Source organism: Leptosomus discolor, chromosome 5, assembly GCF_034619465.1.
Source record: "Leptosomus discolor isolate bLepDis1 chromosome 5, bLepDis1.hap2, whole genome shotgun sequence".
NCBI classification, from domain to species: Eukaryota; Metazoa; Chordata; class Aves; order Leptosomiformes; family Leptosomidae; genus Leptosomus; species Leptosomus discolor.
In genome coordinates this window covers 74069599-74087719 of record NC_141395.1, presented here as the reverse complement: position 1 = coordinate 74087719, position 18121 = coordinate 74069599, and the positions used below count along the sequence as shown (strand labels likewise).

The following is an 18121-nucleotide window of genomic DNA, read 5'->3' as shown; positions in this document are numbered from 1 at the left end:
CCGTCTCAGTGAAGAACCTTTTCCTAATGTCCCACCTGAACTTCCCCTGATGCAGCTTCATAACAATTCCATGTGTCTATTGCTGGTCACCAGAGAGGAGGACTGCCACTCCACTGCCCCTCTTGAGGAAGTTGCAGACTGTGATGAGGTCACCCCTCAGCCTTCTCTTCTCCAAGCTGAACAAGACAAGTGACATCAGCTGCTCCTCCTAAGTCTTGCTCTCAAGGCCTTTCACCATCTTGGTCACCCTCCTCTGGACACACTCTAATAATTTGGTGTCCTTCTTACATTGAGGTGCCCAAAACCACACCCAGTGCTCAAGGTGGGGCCGCACCAGTGCAGTACAGAGTGGGACGGTCACCTCCCTGGTCCGGCTGGCTATGCTGTGTTTGATGCACCCCAGGGCACGGTTGGCCCTTTTGGCTGGCAGGACACACTGTTGACTCATACTCAACTTGCCATCAGTACAAACCCCCAGATCTCTTTCCATGGGGCTGCTCTCCAGCCTCTCGGTCCCCCGTTTGTACATGTAAGCAGGATTACCCCATTCCTAGGTGGAGAATCCAGCACATGTTAAATTTTATACAGTCGGTGAATGCCCAGCTCTCTGGTCTATCCAGATCTCTTTGTAAGGCCTCTCTACCCTCAAGGGAGCCCACAGCTCCTCCTAGTTTAGTATCATCAGCAAAATTACTTAATGTACATTTGATTCCTGCATCCTGATCATTTAAAAAAACATGAAAGAGCTCTGGCCCTAAAATTGAGCCCTGGGGAGCACTGGTGACTGGCTGCCAGCCTGATGTAACCCATTTACTATACTTACTCTTTCTCCAATAGCACTCTAACTTCTCTCAGTGACTTTTGGGAATTCAGCAGACACTTTCTCCAGATTCTCTTCCATGGGGAATTCTGATTATATCAGGTTTATCATTATTTTTCTTCTAATACCATACAATGAAATTCTGATACAGAAAAGTACTTTTCAATGATTCAACATCCTTTTTTGCTTTCAGGTAGTTCACTAGTACATGTGAGTAAGTTCACCTCATCGGAGTGGACTATTTATTGGAGCAACAAGTTTTACTGCTGCCATTGCTGTATTGCCACTCAGTACAGGACAGCAGAAGTAAAATCAGTAAATTAGGAATCAAATTAGTACATTATTCATCAGTACATTATTACTTCAGTTAGGTTCTGCTTCGCCTTCAGCCCGTGAATAAATTTGTTCCAGTGTAGTTCAGGTTCAGAGCGCTAAGAGTTCATACCAGTAATCTGGAATTTATGCACCCTGCCTCACATGTAACCAATTAAAACAATCGTGGTGAGACTGCAGCTAGGAAAAGGCCTTAACACCATCCTCCTGTTCTCCTGCTGGAGCTCACACAGTACCTGTACTGCTAACAGAGCGCCACACTTTCTCTCAGGTTTCCTAAATATGAAACAGAGGTTGAGAAGCTTCGAGAAGCTTCAAGAATCCACGGCACTGCACTGAGAGTATAAATTGCAGTGGGGAAGTGAGAGACAGAGGTCAGGGGAAAGAATCTAATCTTTCCTTTTTTCCTGGGAAACTTGTGCATATGCATACACCACCCAGGCACACGTATTTACACAGTAAAAAAAGAGATTGCTGTAGGGAAGCTCACAGGTGCCAGTAACAAGAAACAAATCTTCACTGTGGGACAAGAATAGCATCTCTGATCTCTCCTTTATTAGATCTAATTTAGTTAGAGAGCTCAAAAAATACCTGCACTGGTCAGTTTCTGACTCGGGTCTGCAAATCACAGCAAAAAGGGCTCCTCTAGCACAGACTGGTGAGGCAGGTGAGTAGAAAAGGAGAGACTGAGATGCGACGCTGCTCTGCAGTTTGCAGTTAGTACAAACGCTCCCCACATTGAATGGGGCATATTATTTTTTGGGCAAACTGTTGTTCTGAATTTACCAGAGGAGAGATTTAGGTTACCTATGTTCCCAGTCAGGTTTAACATAGAATTCTTAATAACTATACCAATTCAGTTCTGATTCAAGAGAAATAATTCTAGTATGAACTGCTCCACGGGTTGGTTTGTTTTAATTAGGTATAGGTTAGATTCCATTACTAGTACATCATTAATTTTGCAATTTCAAAATATACTAAAGAAAGTTAAATTATTAAATATCAGTAATATTGCAATATCATGATAGTCTCAGAGTGTACACACACCCACCTTACGCTACACAGCTACAACATGAGTCTCGTCTCCTGCAAACTAAAGATGTGTTAGCAGCGTGGAGAGATGCCTTAAGTTCGCTGTTCTCCTGCTTCTATTCTCTTATCACTTGAAAGCCATCATGCCCACTCTGGTACTGAAGACAAAAGAGTTGTCCCACAGCTGGCCTTTCAGGGAGCACTGCACAGGAAAAGAGGAAACATCTGATAATGAGATAGGACCTAGAGGAGAAGAAAGAGTGAGTCCTGGTTTGCCCAGACCACCTTAAACTGCATTGTCCACATGTAGTGGTTTGAGCCCACCTAGCTGGCAACAAAGCCCCCGCAGCCATTCGCTCACCCCTACCCTGTCCCCTGAGGGACGGGGAGGAGAAAATACAACCAAAAGGGCTCCAGGGTCGACACAGAGGACAGGGAGGGCTCACTCACCGGTTATGGTCACAGGCAAAAGACAGACTCAACTTGGGGATAACAACATCAATTTAATGAACAACCACCACCATCAAGGACAATAAGAAACACAACCAGGTCTTAAATATAACACACCTTCCCCCCACCCCTCCGGTCTTCCCGGGCTCAGCTCTGCTCCCTCGTCCCCCGAGCAGTGCAGGGGGCAGGGAACGGGGGTCACGGTCCGTCCGGCACAAGGTGTCCCCGCTGCTCCTTCCCCCTCAGGGAGAGGGGCCCTCGCAGCCCTCCCCTGCCCCACCGCGGGGTCCCTCTCCCGGCAGACATTCCTCCACCCACCGCCCCAACGCGAGTCCTTCCCGCGGGGCCGCAGCTCCCCAGAACCCCCCAGCGCGGGTCCCTCCCGGGGCTGCCGCCCTCCCACCGACGGGCGGCTCCAGCGTGGGCTGCCTCGGAGCCACGGCTGCTTCGGGCCCGGGCCCTGCCCCTCCGGCCTGGGGCCCTCCGCGGGCTGCAGGGCGACCTCTGGGCCACCACTGGGCTCCAGGGGCTGCAGGGGCTCAGCCGCCACCCCACCATGGGCCGCAGGGGAACCTCTGCTCCGGCACAGCTTCCCCTCTTCTTCCTCACTGACCTGGCTGTCCACAGGGCTGTCTCTCCCCCATCCTCCTCCTCTCACAAAGACTCACAAAGAAAGAACTCTCACAATAGCTTTTTCCACTCACAAATAGAGTTATTTGCAGAGGCACTGGTTGGCCTGGCCTTGGCCAGAGGTGGGTCCAAATTGGGGCCGGGGGAGCTTCTTGAAGCCTCTTACAGGAGCCACCTCTGTAACCCCCTCCCCGCTACCAAAACCCCACCAGACACCAAACCAAGCACACCACAGGTGAATAAAATGGCTATAGGCAAGTCCCTAGATTTTATGGGAATCTATGTGGATACTAAATCCATATTCAAATAGCTCAATACCCTCAGAAATCTTGGTAATTTAATGGGGGTTTATATGTATGTTGAAATCGTGAAAGACTCCAGTAGTATTTGTAAGAAATTCACATTCATGGTAATGTCAACTGTTTCCACAAGATGTCAGAAGATGAATGAGCAAGGAAGAAACTGAGCCTGCTGGGTACCCCTATAGCATCACAGGAACTGTGCTTCACTTCAGCTATAGCTTACATAGAATGGCCTCACAAAAGTTGTAACCTCGAGGGAACTATGCAGTCAAAGAGATGTAGATTATCAGTAATAGCTAACTGTAAAAGATGTCTCCAAATACAGCGATGTTGGAGCTGATGCCAGTGAACACATCACTGTAGTATCCTTGCACTAAGGTGCTTACAACTGCTTAAGGTGCCATCTTTTATTAATAAATCAGTACCATCTGTAGGAAGGCTTTGTCCTTATGAACTCGGCAAATTCTATATAAGCTAGTAATACTCAGTCAACAGACTCCCTGTGGTTTCCATTTAATACAATCCTTTATGGGTACATCCCTTTCTGCCCTCAATTCTATGGGAACTATTACTGTATACTGTGGAAAAGCTCCTGTTCTTCCCTCTCTCGCTCAGCAGGGATCAAACTAGTGGCCTTCGCAGACTTCTTACCGATACGAATGATCAGGCATCTTGTTTGTAAACCATATTGAATTCTTTTCATTTAACCCATTAAAGAAATAAAAACTATGCATTGTAATTTCTGGAAGCGCTAACTCATTCCCAGTGCAAGTACAGTAGCTCTCGCCCAAACAGGTACAGATAAACTTCTGGAGCCGACGCTGCCAGAAGCAACCCCCCCGTTGCCTTCAGCAGGCCTAGGCTGACATGTCACCCATAAGCATGCAACAAGCTACCTACACAGTAGACACCCAGGGCAAACACTCTAGGGGGAACGTGTTAATAACAAAGACACAGCCCCATAATCATCACTTAATGGTTTTCATGTGCCCTCCACACCTTGACATACCTCTGACAAGCGTCAGGATCACCAGGCAGCATTCCCTTTTGCTGTACTACAGCAGCAAAAGCTATTTAGCGGCCTGTAATTACAGTCTGAATTAACAATTTTGTAGCCACTGCCCTGTAATTGGAAGATAGATATATATATACAGATATAGATATACATAGGATGAGCCTATTTGCCATTAAAACCAAGTTCCCCAACTCAGGTGCTAGCCTGGGGCGGAGGCCCACGCCCAGGGGCTGAGCAAAGGAAGCCCCGAGGCCCCTCCCGCCCGAGCTGGGGTCGGCACTGACCAACGGCAACGCGCCCTCGCCCGCGGTACCGGCACCGGAGCCGACACCCGGCGGGACGCGACGGCCGCAGTCGCGCGGCCCCTCAGGGCGCCCGGGTGCACGCCGGGAACCGACGCGACCAGGCGAAGGGCGGGGCGGGCGGGGCCGAGCGCGCGCTGGACTATGGGGCGTGTAGTTCTCCCGCCGATGGGCGGGCCGGCGGGGAGCGCGCAGCCTCACGGGAGCTGTAGTCCCGGCGCCGGCAGCGCGCGGGGCCCACCTGACGGCCGGGACTACAGCTCCCAGCGGGCCGCGCCGCGCCGCCACGTTGGGGCTGAAGGGCTGGAGCGGGTCGCCGAGGGGTGGGGGGAGGGAACATGGCGGCGAGGTTGAGCAGCGGGGAGAACCGGCTGGTGTCGCTGCCCCTGTCGCGTATCCGTGTGATCATGAAGAGCTCGCCGGAGGTCTCCAGCATCAACCAGGACGCGCTGTTCCTTACCGCCAAAGCCACGGTACCGGCTCCCTCTTCCCTCCCCGCTCGGCCGACACCACGGCTGCCCCGCCGCGCCGGGCCCGTGCCGCCCTGCGGGACCGCGTCGCTCCTCCCGCCGCTGCTGGGGCTCCTCCCCGGCGAGCGACCCCTGCGCCTCCCGCCTGGGGCTGTCCCTCGGCGGCCACGAAGCTTCGCGCTTCGGGCTCCCGCTCTGCGAAAGGGGGTTTGGGCGACGTCCCGTCCAGCCGAGCTCCCCGCGTCTGTGAGCGATGCGGGGGGGTTCTTAGTTCCACCACTATCCATTAGTATCAATTAGCCCGTGTGGAAATGACGCCCTGCTGCTTTCTGAGCCCAAGTGTCATTTGCTGTGGAAAGTGTTGAAGAGTGGCACCAAACAAGTTAGGTGCCAGAAGCCGAGCCTGCAGACAGCGCTCCAAGGAGATGCCACCATATCCCGACCTTAAGCTTTTCTGAAATCAGTGTCTGCACAGAGTGCCCAGTATCTGTACAGTTAAATATGGTCCTTGTGCCTTTAAATAGGGATTAAAGAAAACTGCTTCCAGCTATGTATGTGAATTCATAGTTTGACTATTTGCTTTTAATTTTTTAGGAGCTTTTTGTTCAGTATTTGGCTACGTACTCCTACAAACATGGCAGAGGCAAGGAGAAGAATGCTCTAACTTACAGTGACCTGTCTCATACTGCAGAAGAGTGCGAGACCTTTCAGTTCCTTGCAGGTATCTATTGCATGATGGTAAATCCAGTGTGTCATTTGGAAGATGAAATCTTGCTCTTACTGAATTGTTTTGTGAGGACACAATTCTCCTACTGGTCATTAATCTCCTGTATAACATTCAGCTGGAACCCTTTGTGAATGAGGGTTTTTTTGGTGCTTCAAAATTATACAAGGCTAATTACTTCTCAGCATATTGCCTTAAGCATTTCTTAAATTCCAGCAGCTCCATCCGAAAGCTTTCTGCCTGTAAAACAAGGTCACTGCACATCTTTACGTGAGAACTTGGGTGGCCTCAAAATTGCACGTTTAAATCTGTAAGTCTTGGTTCTCAAAGTGATTCATCATATGGTTCCTCTCTTCTTTTATATACGTATGTACACACACATGTACATGCACACGCACTTTTTACTGATGCTTGGATTTTTTTTGAACACTTAGCTCAGAGAAGGTGGTATGGGCACAGGATACAGGTCAAGAATAAGGTATTCCTAGCCCAGCCTTTCTCTGGGTTCCCCGTGGACATATTTTCAGAGCACATAGTTCAGAGCACTTTGTCTCAGGTCCATCATTACCTTACCTTAATGCAGAAAAAACGTTTCTAAAGGACATAAATGGGATAGCTAGCCTGTTGTATCGGTCTAAGGCCGTTGAGTAACTGAGCACTCTGTTTTCCATCCAGTAAGTACTGCATGAGCAGGTAGTAAAGACAGTTGCCAGTAATCAGTTGTAAAATATATTCCTTATCTTTGGTTACTTGTACCATAAGGGGGTAGTTCCTCATTCTTACAGCTGTACAGGTCAGACTAACTCACCTGGTTATTCATTTAAAGAATAATGTTTTTAACAAAGCCTCTTTTCGATTTCATTACTGGTACAGATGCAACAGTATTAATGAGGCAATGTTGAAACTGGCTATAAAAGAAACAATTCTGCCTTCCAGATATCTTGCCAAAGAAGATCCTAGCTAGCAAGTACCTAAAAATGCTTGAAAAAGAGAAGCGAGATGGAGAAGTGGGGGAAGATGACGAAGAGGATGAGGAGGAAGAGGAGGAAGACGAAGCTGTTGATGAAGATGGATCTTAAGACCAACGGAGAATTGCTTCACAGTTGATCCATTTTCTGTTGTATAAAGGATGTTATTTTTGTGACTGAGAATCCAGATGCTGGATGTATTTATATACTGAGCCATCCGCTTTTGCTTTCTTTAAGAAGTTTAGAAATGGAACTTTATACTTGCTGAAGAATGGAATTCTTCCCTCAGAAACATGGTGGGGTAGGAAGAGCTAATGTACATCTGAGAGCAGAACTTGCTCAGATCATTTAAAATGACTTTTTCAGACAATCATTATCCAAATTTAGAATTCTTATGGGCAGCTTTCAGTCCAAAAGCTCTTTTGCCCTCTGACTAGAAGGGAGTCCTTCCCCAGCTTGTGTTTCTCCTCAGAGCGGAAGATGAGGGGAGGGGAGGTGTTTTACACAGTGTTTACTATCCTCCGCCTTCTCCTTGGGGAGACAATAACCGATCAAACCCTCCCTCGGTTTTCTGGAAGAGTGCAGGGCATTAGCAGTGGACCAAGCCCATTAAAAAAGTCTTTTGTAAAAACAGCTACTTCTGTAATGCAGCCTAAATAGCCTTGAAACAGGGTGGTGGAGGAGATCCAGTCCAAGAGCTAGTGTGGTTCTGCAGCTGTGGTGGTGTTAGATCGTGATGTCAAGCTGTACATCTAGAAGCTTTTACTCTGATGAACTCTACTTCTGCAGTTTGTCCGTGGTGTTCCACCAAAACACACATTGAAGTCTGTTAGATGTGGATTGTTGAGCAACCCTTTTACCATCTGAGTGGGAGAGCTGGATTTTTTGTTTGGTTTTCACTCTAGAAATGGTAACTGTCTTGCGTAGAACTTCATATGCAACTTTTTAAAATAAAAGTTTTGTACGAAAAGTGACAATGGATGCGGAGGCTTTCTCTAGTTCTTTCCAGCTTGGGTCGCAGATGTGAGCAGCTGACAAGCCCAGCACGCTCGCTGTTCATCTGTGCAGGAAAGAAGGGGGGACAAAAGGCTAAGTGACGCTCTGAATACTCTCTGTCAGCAATACTAACTAGATCCAGTTAGCTTCGGGAGCCTTAGCTGTGTTAACCAGCAGTCTCTGCTCATACACAACTAACTCATGGTCAGTCAGTGAGAGAGAAGTGGCCAAGATTCTCCCTGGCCAGGTCAGCATGGGAATGTTACAAAGGACCAAAACCCACTGCAAAAAATGACGCAGCGACCTGCCCTAAATCAGCCAGGAAAGGAGATGCCTCAAGCAACACCCTAACTTCGAGGGCAAGGCGAAGAGTTACTGGGAAACCGCTCTCCCTGTCAGGATGACACGAACAGCTTCTCTGGGGTTGCAGGCACACACACACTAAACTGCTCTTGAAACACAAGGCAGCAAGCCCTAGCAACTCCATCATCTGGTGCAGACTTGCCCTAAGAAAGCAAAAACGGGGGTTAGGCAGGTATGCTCAGAGACTGGCAGAGGAGTCAAGCTACTGAGCCACACCAGAAATGCTCTTACTGTTATAAAAATCAAAGTATGTTGCACTATAAAAAATTTTCCTAGAGTTACCATAAATCAAAGTCGTACTGGGAACGTTGCAGTGAGCGCTAAGTGATGCTTTATGCCTAGAGACGTGCCCAAGTGAAAATACAGAGCTGTACTATAGTTGAAAGGGTTGTTTTGCTTCTTTTAAATGTTACTACTAAAAGCGTGTGGAGAGCTGTGGGAACTGGAGGGCTGACTGGTGTTTGTTGGGGGGAGGGGGTTGCCTGCAGGAGGATGTGTGAATCCTGTGGTGTTGCTCAGCACTTGGTGGGTCTGGTACTCGCCAGCTTTTGGGAAGAGGAAAAAAAAAAAAAGCTACTTGTGCTCTAGCACAAAATTACATGGTAATTCTGCAGCAACAAATTAAATCAAATCAAATCAGGGGGGAGGGGATTGGCCTATAAACCACTGGCCACCACACCGGTTGTGCCGAAGAGTCACAGAGGAGCAGCCTGATCCCAGAGCTGGGGTCTCCAGTGTTTAACTCGCTGGTACTACGGCCAAGGCCAAACAACACCTGGCCCCCAATTGCATTCATGGGTGACAACCAAGGAACGCAGTGACCTCAAACAGACCTGGCAAAGGGGTCCTTGTGCTGGGCACGTGTATTGGGAGGTAAAGACATCAGGGCTGGTAAGTTTTAGGGCATGCATGTTTATAAAGATTACAGTTCTGCTTAGCTTTAAACCTGGCATTTTCCACCACCAGCTCTGTCTTTGCAGCTGACCCAGTTGTCCCATTATGTAGAACCCTCTGAAACGGTTTTGGGTTTTGTTTTTTAAAGCCAGTCCTGGTGCCAGGCGTAGGTGATGGAGAACAGTATTGGTGACTTGGTGAAAGGTGCCAAAACAGCCGCCAGCCCCAAGTAAGGATCTCCCACCGTTCGTGACCTACAGGGGCTGATCATTCCTGGGGTTTTGGTGCTTTGGTTCAGCTTGCCAACAGATTGTTACCACTGACATTTGGTAGGTAACGCAGAAACTCTGCTTTTAGACACCCAAAAAAGGGAAGGAAATAAAAAAAAAATAAATCCCCAACATTCTGCAGTCACTGCTGTACGGACTAGTACCTCCTGAGGCTGGGGAGGAAAGCGTCTCAGTGTGATCAGCCAGTGTGTCCAGAACAAAACCATACACCATGACCCACTACACGTCTGCCTGTGCTGACACAACTGGGAGTACTGGTATTCTGGGACTGAAGACAAAATATTCTTACTGGGACATGATAGATCATGGCCAGTCCTGGGCAGGTCAGCTGAAGAGGGGGTAGGAAATTCTGCCTTTGTGGGAAAAAGCCAGTGCAGTGCTCGACCACATTATCCACATCCCTGGGCTATGGTCACAACTGGCAGAGGTGTCCCTGGTCACAGGTAGCCCACACCAGCAGACTGCCATGCTTCCTTGTCCTGCAGCCCAGCCTCATTCACAGGGAGGGGAATGGGTCCTTTCTGTCTTGGACTGGTAGCCCAAGCAGTGGCTATGCAGCCTGAGCTGGACTGGACTGTTTGGGAAGCTCATGCTGGCCCTGGCAGGTGCTTTCTCCCTGTAACCAGGCTGCAGAACACACCTGAGGAGAAGGAGCAAGCACAGATGGTGAGTTCTGAGGTCCTTGCTCTATGCAACTGGTGTCTTTGGAGGGCAGACGGAAGAGATGATTGGAAGGGAAAGCATGAGAAAGAAAAATTCATCTGGAGGTGGTTGGGTGGAACAGCCATACTCTTTAAGAACACCCACAAAGAAAATCAAAAGAATGAATCACTCCTACGAGTGTTTCTCCTTGTTGCCCCCTGATTTCCCCTGTTCTTGCAGCACCTGCCCTGGTCTCCCTCTACACACCCCTGATGGCGCTTCAGGTCCTCTCAGCTTCCCCCTCCGGTCACAGTTAGAGTCTGGCTGCGGAAAAACCGATACAGATACCGAGAGACACCAGTGTGGGGGGTGTCCGTGCCCAGGCGCTGGCAGGGGCTGCAGGGCGGCCTCGGTGAGGGGCGGCCGGGGCTGCCCCGGCCCGGACCCAGCCGGTCCCAGCCGGCTCCAGCGGCCCCACCGCAGGGCACAGCTGAGCCCCTCAGCCAAGCTGGGGGCGCCGGGGGGAAAAGAGGGTTCCGAAAGGGCCAAAGGCGGCCCGGGCAGAGGAGGGGGAAGCCGAGGAGGGAGCAGCAGCAGGGGGAGCCCGAGGGCTCCTGTCTAAGATGGGGAGTGAGCAGCTGGGGGCACATCTGGCCCCAAGGTCAGCCCTCCACAACCAGAAATGCCAAACTAGCACCTGAACACCAGGCTGCACGCTAAAGGAAATACATTTCAGGTGAGATCAGATGTGGAAATAAGACTAACCAAGCCAATGGGACACTAGTATGAGATTTCAAGTGACACATCCCAGTCCACCTGCAGCACACCTTCACCCCTTGCAGTAAAACAAAAGCCACAGCCACAAGCTGTTACAAAGCTCCAGCTACAAATTTAACATGCGTCATTTAACACAAACTTCCTCCAGCTCATCCAAAAGCAACTAAGGAGCATTTGAACAAGAGAAAGGACACAGACCATGTCTTACTCTGATCCTGAGCAATTGCCTAGCACGCACTGAACTCTACAGCCGGAACAACTGGGAAAGCAAGAAAAGCTTCTCACTTTACAGCTCAGGGTCTTCCCCACCAGCACCAAGCTCTCCATTGCTGTTGAAGGTCTCAAGCAGAAGATGCACAGCTTGGCCCTCTGCGATCCCTCTGTTTTGCCACAACTGCCCCTGCTGACTTTGAAGGACTTTTTTTTCTCCTCCTGCCAACCTTTCAGGCAAGGACCTTCCTGATCATCAAAACTGTGAGTACTTCAACCACCACAGCCTGGTCTGACACAGCCTCTTCCCACACCCAAAGGAGGAACAGGAAAGTCCCTGATGCAAAGGCCAACCTTCCTTCAGGTACTGGAAAGCTGCATTCAAGTCCCCATCTATCCATATCTAATATGGGAAACCTCACTATAAAAGGCTAAATCTCAACAAAGTTACAGGCATCCCAAACAGGGTTTTGTAGTGGAAAGCAGCCAGCTTTACTTATGGGACACATGACTTTTTCTTTTTTTAGTTTTCAAAGTCTGCACTCGCTGAATGTTCCTGCGCTGCAGCGAAGCCAGCGGCGAGGCAAGAAGCTGGTGGTACTACTAGTCATACCTTTGCTTGTTTAAAGTGTTCAGGGATTTTAGACAGCGGAGCACACAAACCAGGGGACACTTCCCAGGATGAAGCTAATATTATATATGTATTTCTTCTTTTTTTCCCCTACAATACTTGCTTGTGAGATTCCTCCACCCCAGCTAAGGCTGCTCAAAGAAGCCGGAACTTCCTAAGCGTGCAAAAATGACAAAAGAACTGTGGTTACTAAGTATAAATTACCATATTTCATCCCTCTTAGAAGTTTCCTGTGGGATGATGAACATATTCTGTCAATTAGTCAGGCCACATGAACTTGAACACCCTTCTGGATTCATTCAGCCAGATCCTCAATGGGGACTTCAGAGCTGCCAAAATTTGCCACAGTCTTCTCCAAAGCCTTGCATCTGCCAGAGCTTGTTGCCATCAAACCCAGTAACTAATATATTTTCCACAAGAACTTGACACAGAGCAAAAGCATGTCCAGTTCAAAGTAGGATTTCTGAAACAACGGACAAAATAAAGCTCCTCCTGAAATTAAGAGATGGCTGTGACTTTGCTTCATATTACTGAGCAAAACTAATCCGTGTTTGCAGGGCTGGGCTCCCAACACGAGCTCCTCAGCGTACTTGCAATTCTTTTTGCTATCGCTCTTCCCTTGCTGCTTTATAGCAAACACCAAGTGCTTATTACTTCTACTTAAAAACTGATTGCTGTAGGTATTCACTCAGAAAACAACAAGAGGTAGGATTTCAGGCAAGTGGTTTCCAAAGTGCTCACCTTCCATAAGTAATTTCAGGACTATACCTTGTAAGACACTCAGTTAAAAGCAGCACATTGTGCCCAGATTTCCAGAGGCAAGAGCAGGTGAGCGCCCACGGAAACATCAGAAACGCACCCAAGGGGTGTAACACAAGGGAGGGCAATGGGACTAGAACTGTTTACCTCTCAGTCAACAAAGATCATCTCTCGTGTCACAAAAAAAAGCCTCCAGACCAGCGCATTTAAATTTGAATTATGATTTGACAGGGCAGAACTTGGAATAGCGTAAGGATCTCCGCTCCAGTACCACCTCCAATCTGCCACCAGGGCTTTTAACAACTGTTTCTGAGCTACAGACTGAAGCGATCAATAATTTTCGGTTCGATTCTGATCTGTGGCAGCAAGAAAAACACAGCACCAGTGCTGCAATATAACTGCTATTTGCATAGCACACAGGGGCTTTTTACCCATGTGCTGGGATTTCTCTATTTAGTGACATTCAGCAGCTCCCCGCTCACGGGATGTCCTCCCATCACTCTTCTCTGCTCACTATGGAAAATTATTCAGGCCATGAATACGTCCCGCTGTGTGCTCACGGAAAAAAAACAGTCTCACAGTGCACAAGTAACTGCAGAAAATGGCCAAACTGAACAAAACCACATCAAACAACTTGTAAAGATGAGGAATTTTATTTTATTGACATACTATGAGGCAAAACAAAATTGACACCATACAAAATAACTTTATAAAATATCATTCACATCATTATTTTGTCAGGAATTACAGCATTCTGAGCTTGTTACAAGTCTTATGTTTTGAGGTGAAAAACACTATGCTAAATCTTTAGTATTAGTTGTATATATACAGTAAGAAACCAAAACAGAAACTGTTAGGTTTTTCATGAGTTTATTGCAAAAGTAGTGCAAACTATTTTACCTTGCAAGCTGTAAAACAAACTTGGAAAAGGACCCACCTAAGCTTAAAAACATGACAATAAATGCTCAATTTCACAGCCTTTGAAGCTTCCTTCAACAGTTCTCAACAAAGTCCCCACCTCTGCACATTTTTAGATTTTTACTGACTCTGAAACGAGGAAGCAGGTGACGCACCCCCGCCAGCACGCGGTCAGAGAGCAGAAGGCTCCTGCTCCGACGCGGGGCACAACTCTTACTGAAGCCGGCCTTCGGGCAATTCGGCGCACAGCGTGGCCGAGCCCCCGTCCCGCCACTTCACCCCCACCCCTCCCCCCCAAAACATCAACCAACAGGGCAAGTTTGGTCAGTTTGGTTTTCCTCTGTTAATAAGCTGCCCTCTCCACACTCGTATTTGAGAATAGAGTCAAGAAAGCAGTACGAGCAAAAAAAAAAGATAATTAAAAATTAAGAATCAGGAACATGTATTGTCTGTTTTAGAACTATAGTATCCTTTTCCTGAAGTCTACATGAAGCGTATTTCCTCGTGGTCCCCCTCCCCCTTGCGTACACAATGCAGGCAAATCCCATCCCAAACTACTGCATGAAGCCAAGGAAGGATACTACGTTCTACGAGATCAACAGAAAACAACAGTCTAAAATGCTACCAGGGTCCCCAAAGCAAAACAGGTAGCTAGGAATCTACTAAAAAAAAACCCCAAAGCAAACAAATGCTACATGAAAAATGGTAAAGGAACGAAATGCAGCATATTCAGGCTCTTTTTTATTTTTTCTTGAGGTACCTATATAAATATTACCTTCTGCCCAAAGTACTATTTGTTTTGTTAAAAAACTAAAGTCCTTATCATGAGCCAATTGCAGGGCATCCATTATTACTGAGAAAGTGCAACCATGCTGATAATTCATATGCAGCATATTAAAGGATGATTAGGCTTTAGAAAATATAGCTTAAGTATAGACCTGATGGAGCAGTTTTATAAAAACATTTAACAGAGGCATTTTCCTTTTGTTCGAGTCTCTCTGCAGCAGAAAGCCTTAGGAAACAGCTTTGAAGTCCTGCCACGATGGAATGTCAGCACTTTTACATTTCCATATATAGATTTTGCTTTCATATTTAAACTAAACATGATTTCACAGAAAAGATCCCCCCTCTGTATTAGATACTGGTAAAAAGTCAATTTTTTTTTTTTTTAACGTCAAAAAATGATAGCATATCACAACTTAAAGTTTTCCAAAAAGGAATTATTTTTAAGTAAAAAAGGTTCACATAGTAGAAAAACTTACACATAGTTGTAAACTGTTACATACAAAACTGTGGAAAAGTCAATGACATTTTACTCCCTTACCCTTGTGTCCATTTTATATATATACACACGCGCACACACATCCACATGCAAAAAATTGTGTATATGAGTGTGTGTATATGTGCATATATAGAGGCAGGTACACAGAGATGTACGTATCCAGGGTCGGGATTATGTATTTCAAAATATTCTTTATTGGGTATTTCTCTGCCTAGGGCTGCTGTGATACTGTACATTTTATGACTTGATACACTGAAAAATATTTTAAAATTTGCTAAACTGTTTCGTGGCTTTTTTTTAAATTTTGTGGATAAAATCCATTCGCTGTTTTTAATTAAGAATATGATTTTTGATTGTTACGCAATGGGAAAAAAACCACAAAGGCACAAAGAATAAAACTCAAATACGATATTGTCGTCTCTGAACAATAACCCCAGAGGTTTTGGTTCGCAGAGCGCCGCCTCCGAAGAGGTCGGTCTTCACACGCGGTTTGGTCGCTTTTGCCAATCTCGCCGACAATTTGAGTAAATAGCACCCAACTGTTTAAATGAGGTAGATCCAAATTGGAAAAAAAAAAGAAAGCTGGGTCCCCAACACTTTATTTGCCTCTATTTAAAATGTTTTAAGGATTATATGTCAGTCATAAGAAGTGGAAAACGATGGCACTATCTGAAGCAAGCACAGAACTCAAGAACAGCTTTTTTCGATGCACATTTAAGTGTTAAATCACAATCCTCCTTCAGGCAGAGATTTCCTGGCAGGGGGAGGGAGGAGAGTATGTTCAATGAAATAATTAAAAAAGAAAAACTGAGATTTGAGAAAGCCTGGTTTTGTAGACTGCCAGAGAAATGCCCCAGAGCCCAGTTTCTGCAGAGCAACAGTGACAGCCAGTGCCTGAAGAGGTCACTCACAGTATACAGATCTACACGTTTCCCTTTATTTCTCAAGTGAGAAGACTTCCTTTTCTACTGGTTTAGCTTTATAGGAACATCCTACTCTCGTTAAACAGTATTTTTGCATACTCTGAGAAAAATTGGACAAATTTATCGCTTTGTTAAGGCTTAATTTAAAGTGGCGTCGCCACACAGCATCATGCAAATGTTCAACTACGTTAGCAAGGTACATACAACGTATTTAAACTACACACACCTAGGTGAAATCTCATTGTTTGAGTAACATAAAGCGACACTTACAATCTATGCAGTAAATTCTACAATGCTGCTGATGCATTTAAAAAGGGAGGGTGTTTCTGTGTCTGCTTTTTGCATTACAAGTGCTACTCTTACCCAAACAGCACTACATCATCCATATACTGCAAGCACAAGACATTTGAATACAGATGCAACACACATACAAACGAGTCAACACACATTTAGTACCACTTGAAATGAGGCCCTTAACTTATTTTTTTTTTTTTCTTTCCAAAAAATAGCAAACTTTAAATGGTCATAAAAACATTTTGATTCAAGGGAACATTTACAAGATGAAATTTCTGAACGGATTTTTGGTTCTTTTTCAGTTATTTTATAAAAATTTAAAAAAACCTGAAAGCTATTAAACAAAAGATTAAAACCTTAACATATGTCAGTTAAATCTGAAATGTACCAATATTAAAGGGAAAAAAAATAAGGATTTAATCAATACATTCTGTTTTCCATCTCACCCTCCCAAGATCAAGTTAACCACTTTGCTGCACAGAAATCTCAGACTCAATCTTTACTTATGAACTGCCCTAAATCTTGAGATTTTTATGATTGTACAAACTAATGAAGTACTGCAGAAGCCAGTGAAATTGTGCTTATTATTTAGAGCAAAATACTGCCTTTGTCTCCTTTATAAACAGTCCCACTTTCCTTTCACTAACATATGTGTGTGTTCACACATACACGCATATGGATAAACACACACACAAAAAAGCTACGAAGTTTTATCAACAAATTCCAGAAAACAAGCGGTAACACTCTCCACGATAGCAGAAAACTTTGCCAGATATACCTCCTCATTGCACCTAATTTAAACTTCAGGTTTCCAAGATACACAACTCAAACTTACTCCTTAATGGTTTGGTTTTATTTCTACCCCTCCCTCCCCCCCCAATGCCTTGCTTTCCCAAATGTCTACTGGCAATTATTCCTTAAGTAAACTTTGTTAAGGAAAAGCACGTAATATCTAACCCTTCCCCTCCATGCACTCAAAATATTTCTACTGCCCAGAACGCAGGTAATACAGAAGTGGAAGAATGCAGCGGTCTGGTGGGAAACATTCTGGAGGTTCCACAGGGACAGACAACTGAAGATCAGCTAAAGATTCAAGGTGGTCAGGCAATTAGAGACATGTTTACTTTAAAATAAAACTACAAAGTTGCCACTTGTAAATGAGATGAGCAATTTAAGGGCTCAGTCTCGCTAAGTCCCATGAGAAAACATTATCAGGAGCAATAAAATTACAGTCGATAGACCTTTTTTTTTTTAATAGCACAGAAACAGTGGGATCTGAGCATCTCACAATTGATGCAGAATTAACTTTGGTGAAATCCAGACACAAACTTCTTTGTATGGTATGTTACGTTGATACAGGACAGGCACAACCCTGCCCACAGCACACTGAACGGCTGAGGTTTTGGGGTGCCTGCACAGCACAGACCAGATCTGCTTCGAGTCAAGTACATAGCAAGCAAAAATGTGCAATTTTACGTATACTGGCACAAGCAAAGCTTCCTCTGTTCATGGATTTAAAAACAGGAAAAGCTGATAAATACAGAATAGAGTCCACATTAAAAGTCTTATTTTTTTCTGACAGGAAATCTAACCCAACAAAGCAAATACAAAGAGCACCAGCCAGGGGACTAGAAACGCCCAAGCTCGCTTGCTGACCTTCTCACAATTCGTGCTTGCTGAGCAAACTCAAAAAACCAGAAAACAGCCAGAAAAGTTTCAATTTCTATTTCAGGGACAATTCCTAGGCTTCCTCCCAGGTAAGTGAGTATCTGTAACCCCTGCTGATGATTAGGGAGCAGTTATTCCAGCAAGTATTGTAGTTGTGCCTAGAGACGGGGAAAAATACCAGCAAAACTGAAGCAGACCGGTACTACAGCACAGCCACAGTGTGTGTGTGCGTGGAAATCTGCATATTCCTAACAGCTACACAAAATGAACACGCGCTTTAACAGGGATTTACAGTGCAAATCCTAGGCTCTTCGAAACAACATAGGTAAGTTGGGTGGTTGAAGAGTAGCCACAGGTAGTTTTAAGATGCATCTGCTGAAGCACAGTCCATGGGCAAGTTTAAAGCAGTCACTCTTTTGAGGGTATTT

The 18121-nt window shown here is 46.0% G+C and overlaps 1 protein-coding gene across 2 annotated transcripts; it reads left to right on the top strand.

Moving 5' to 3' along the window:
* The first annotated feature begins 5222 nt into the window (after positions 1-5222).
* Positions 5223-8027, top strand: CHRAC1 (chromatin accessibility complex subunit 1). Of its 2 annotated transcripts, none has more exons than XM_086465632.1 (3): positions 5223-5357; positions 5949-6071; positions 6996-8027. In XM_086465632.1, the coding sequence occupies exons 1-3, from the start codon at positions 5223-5225 to the stop codon at positions 7155-7157; spliced, it is 420 nt and encodes a 139-aa protein (XP_086321758.1). In that variant the 3' UTR covers positions 7158-8027. The 2 variants fall into 2 exon arrangements, with proteins under 2 accessions (XP_086321758.1, XP_086321757.1); XM_086465631.1 differs by having other exon boundaries at positions 5949-6075; positions 7015-8027.
* The last annotated feature ends 10094 nt before the right edge of the window (positions 8028-18121 follow it).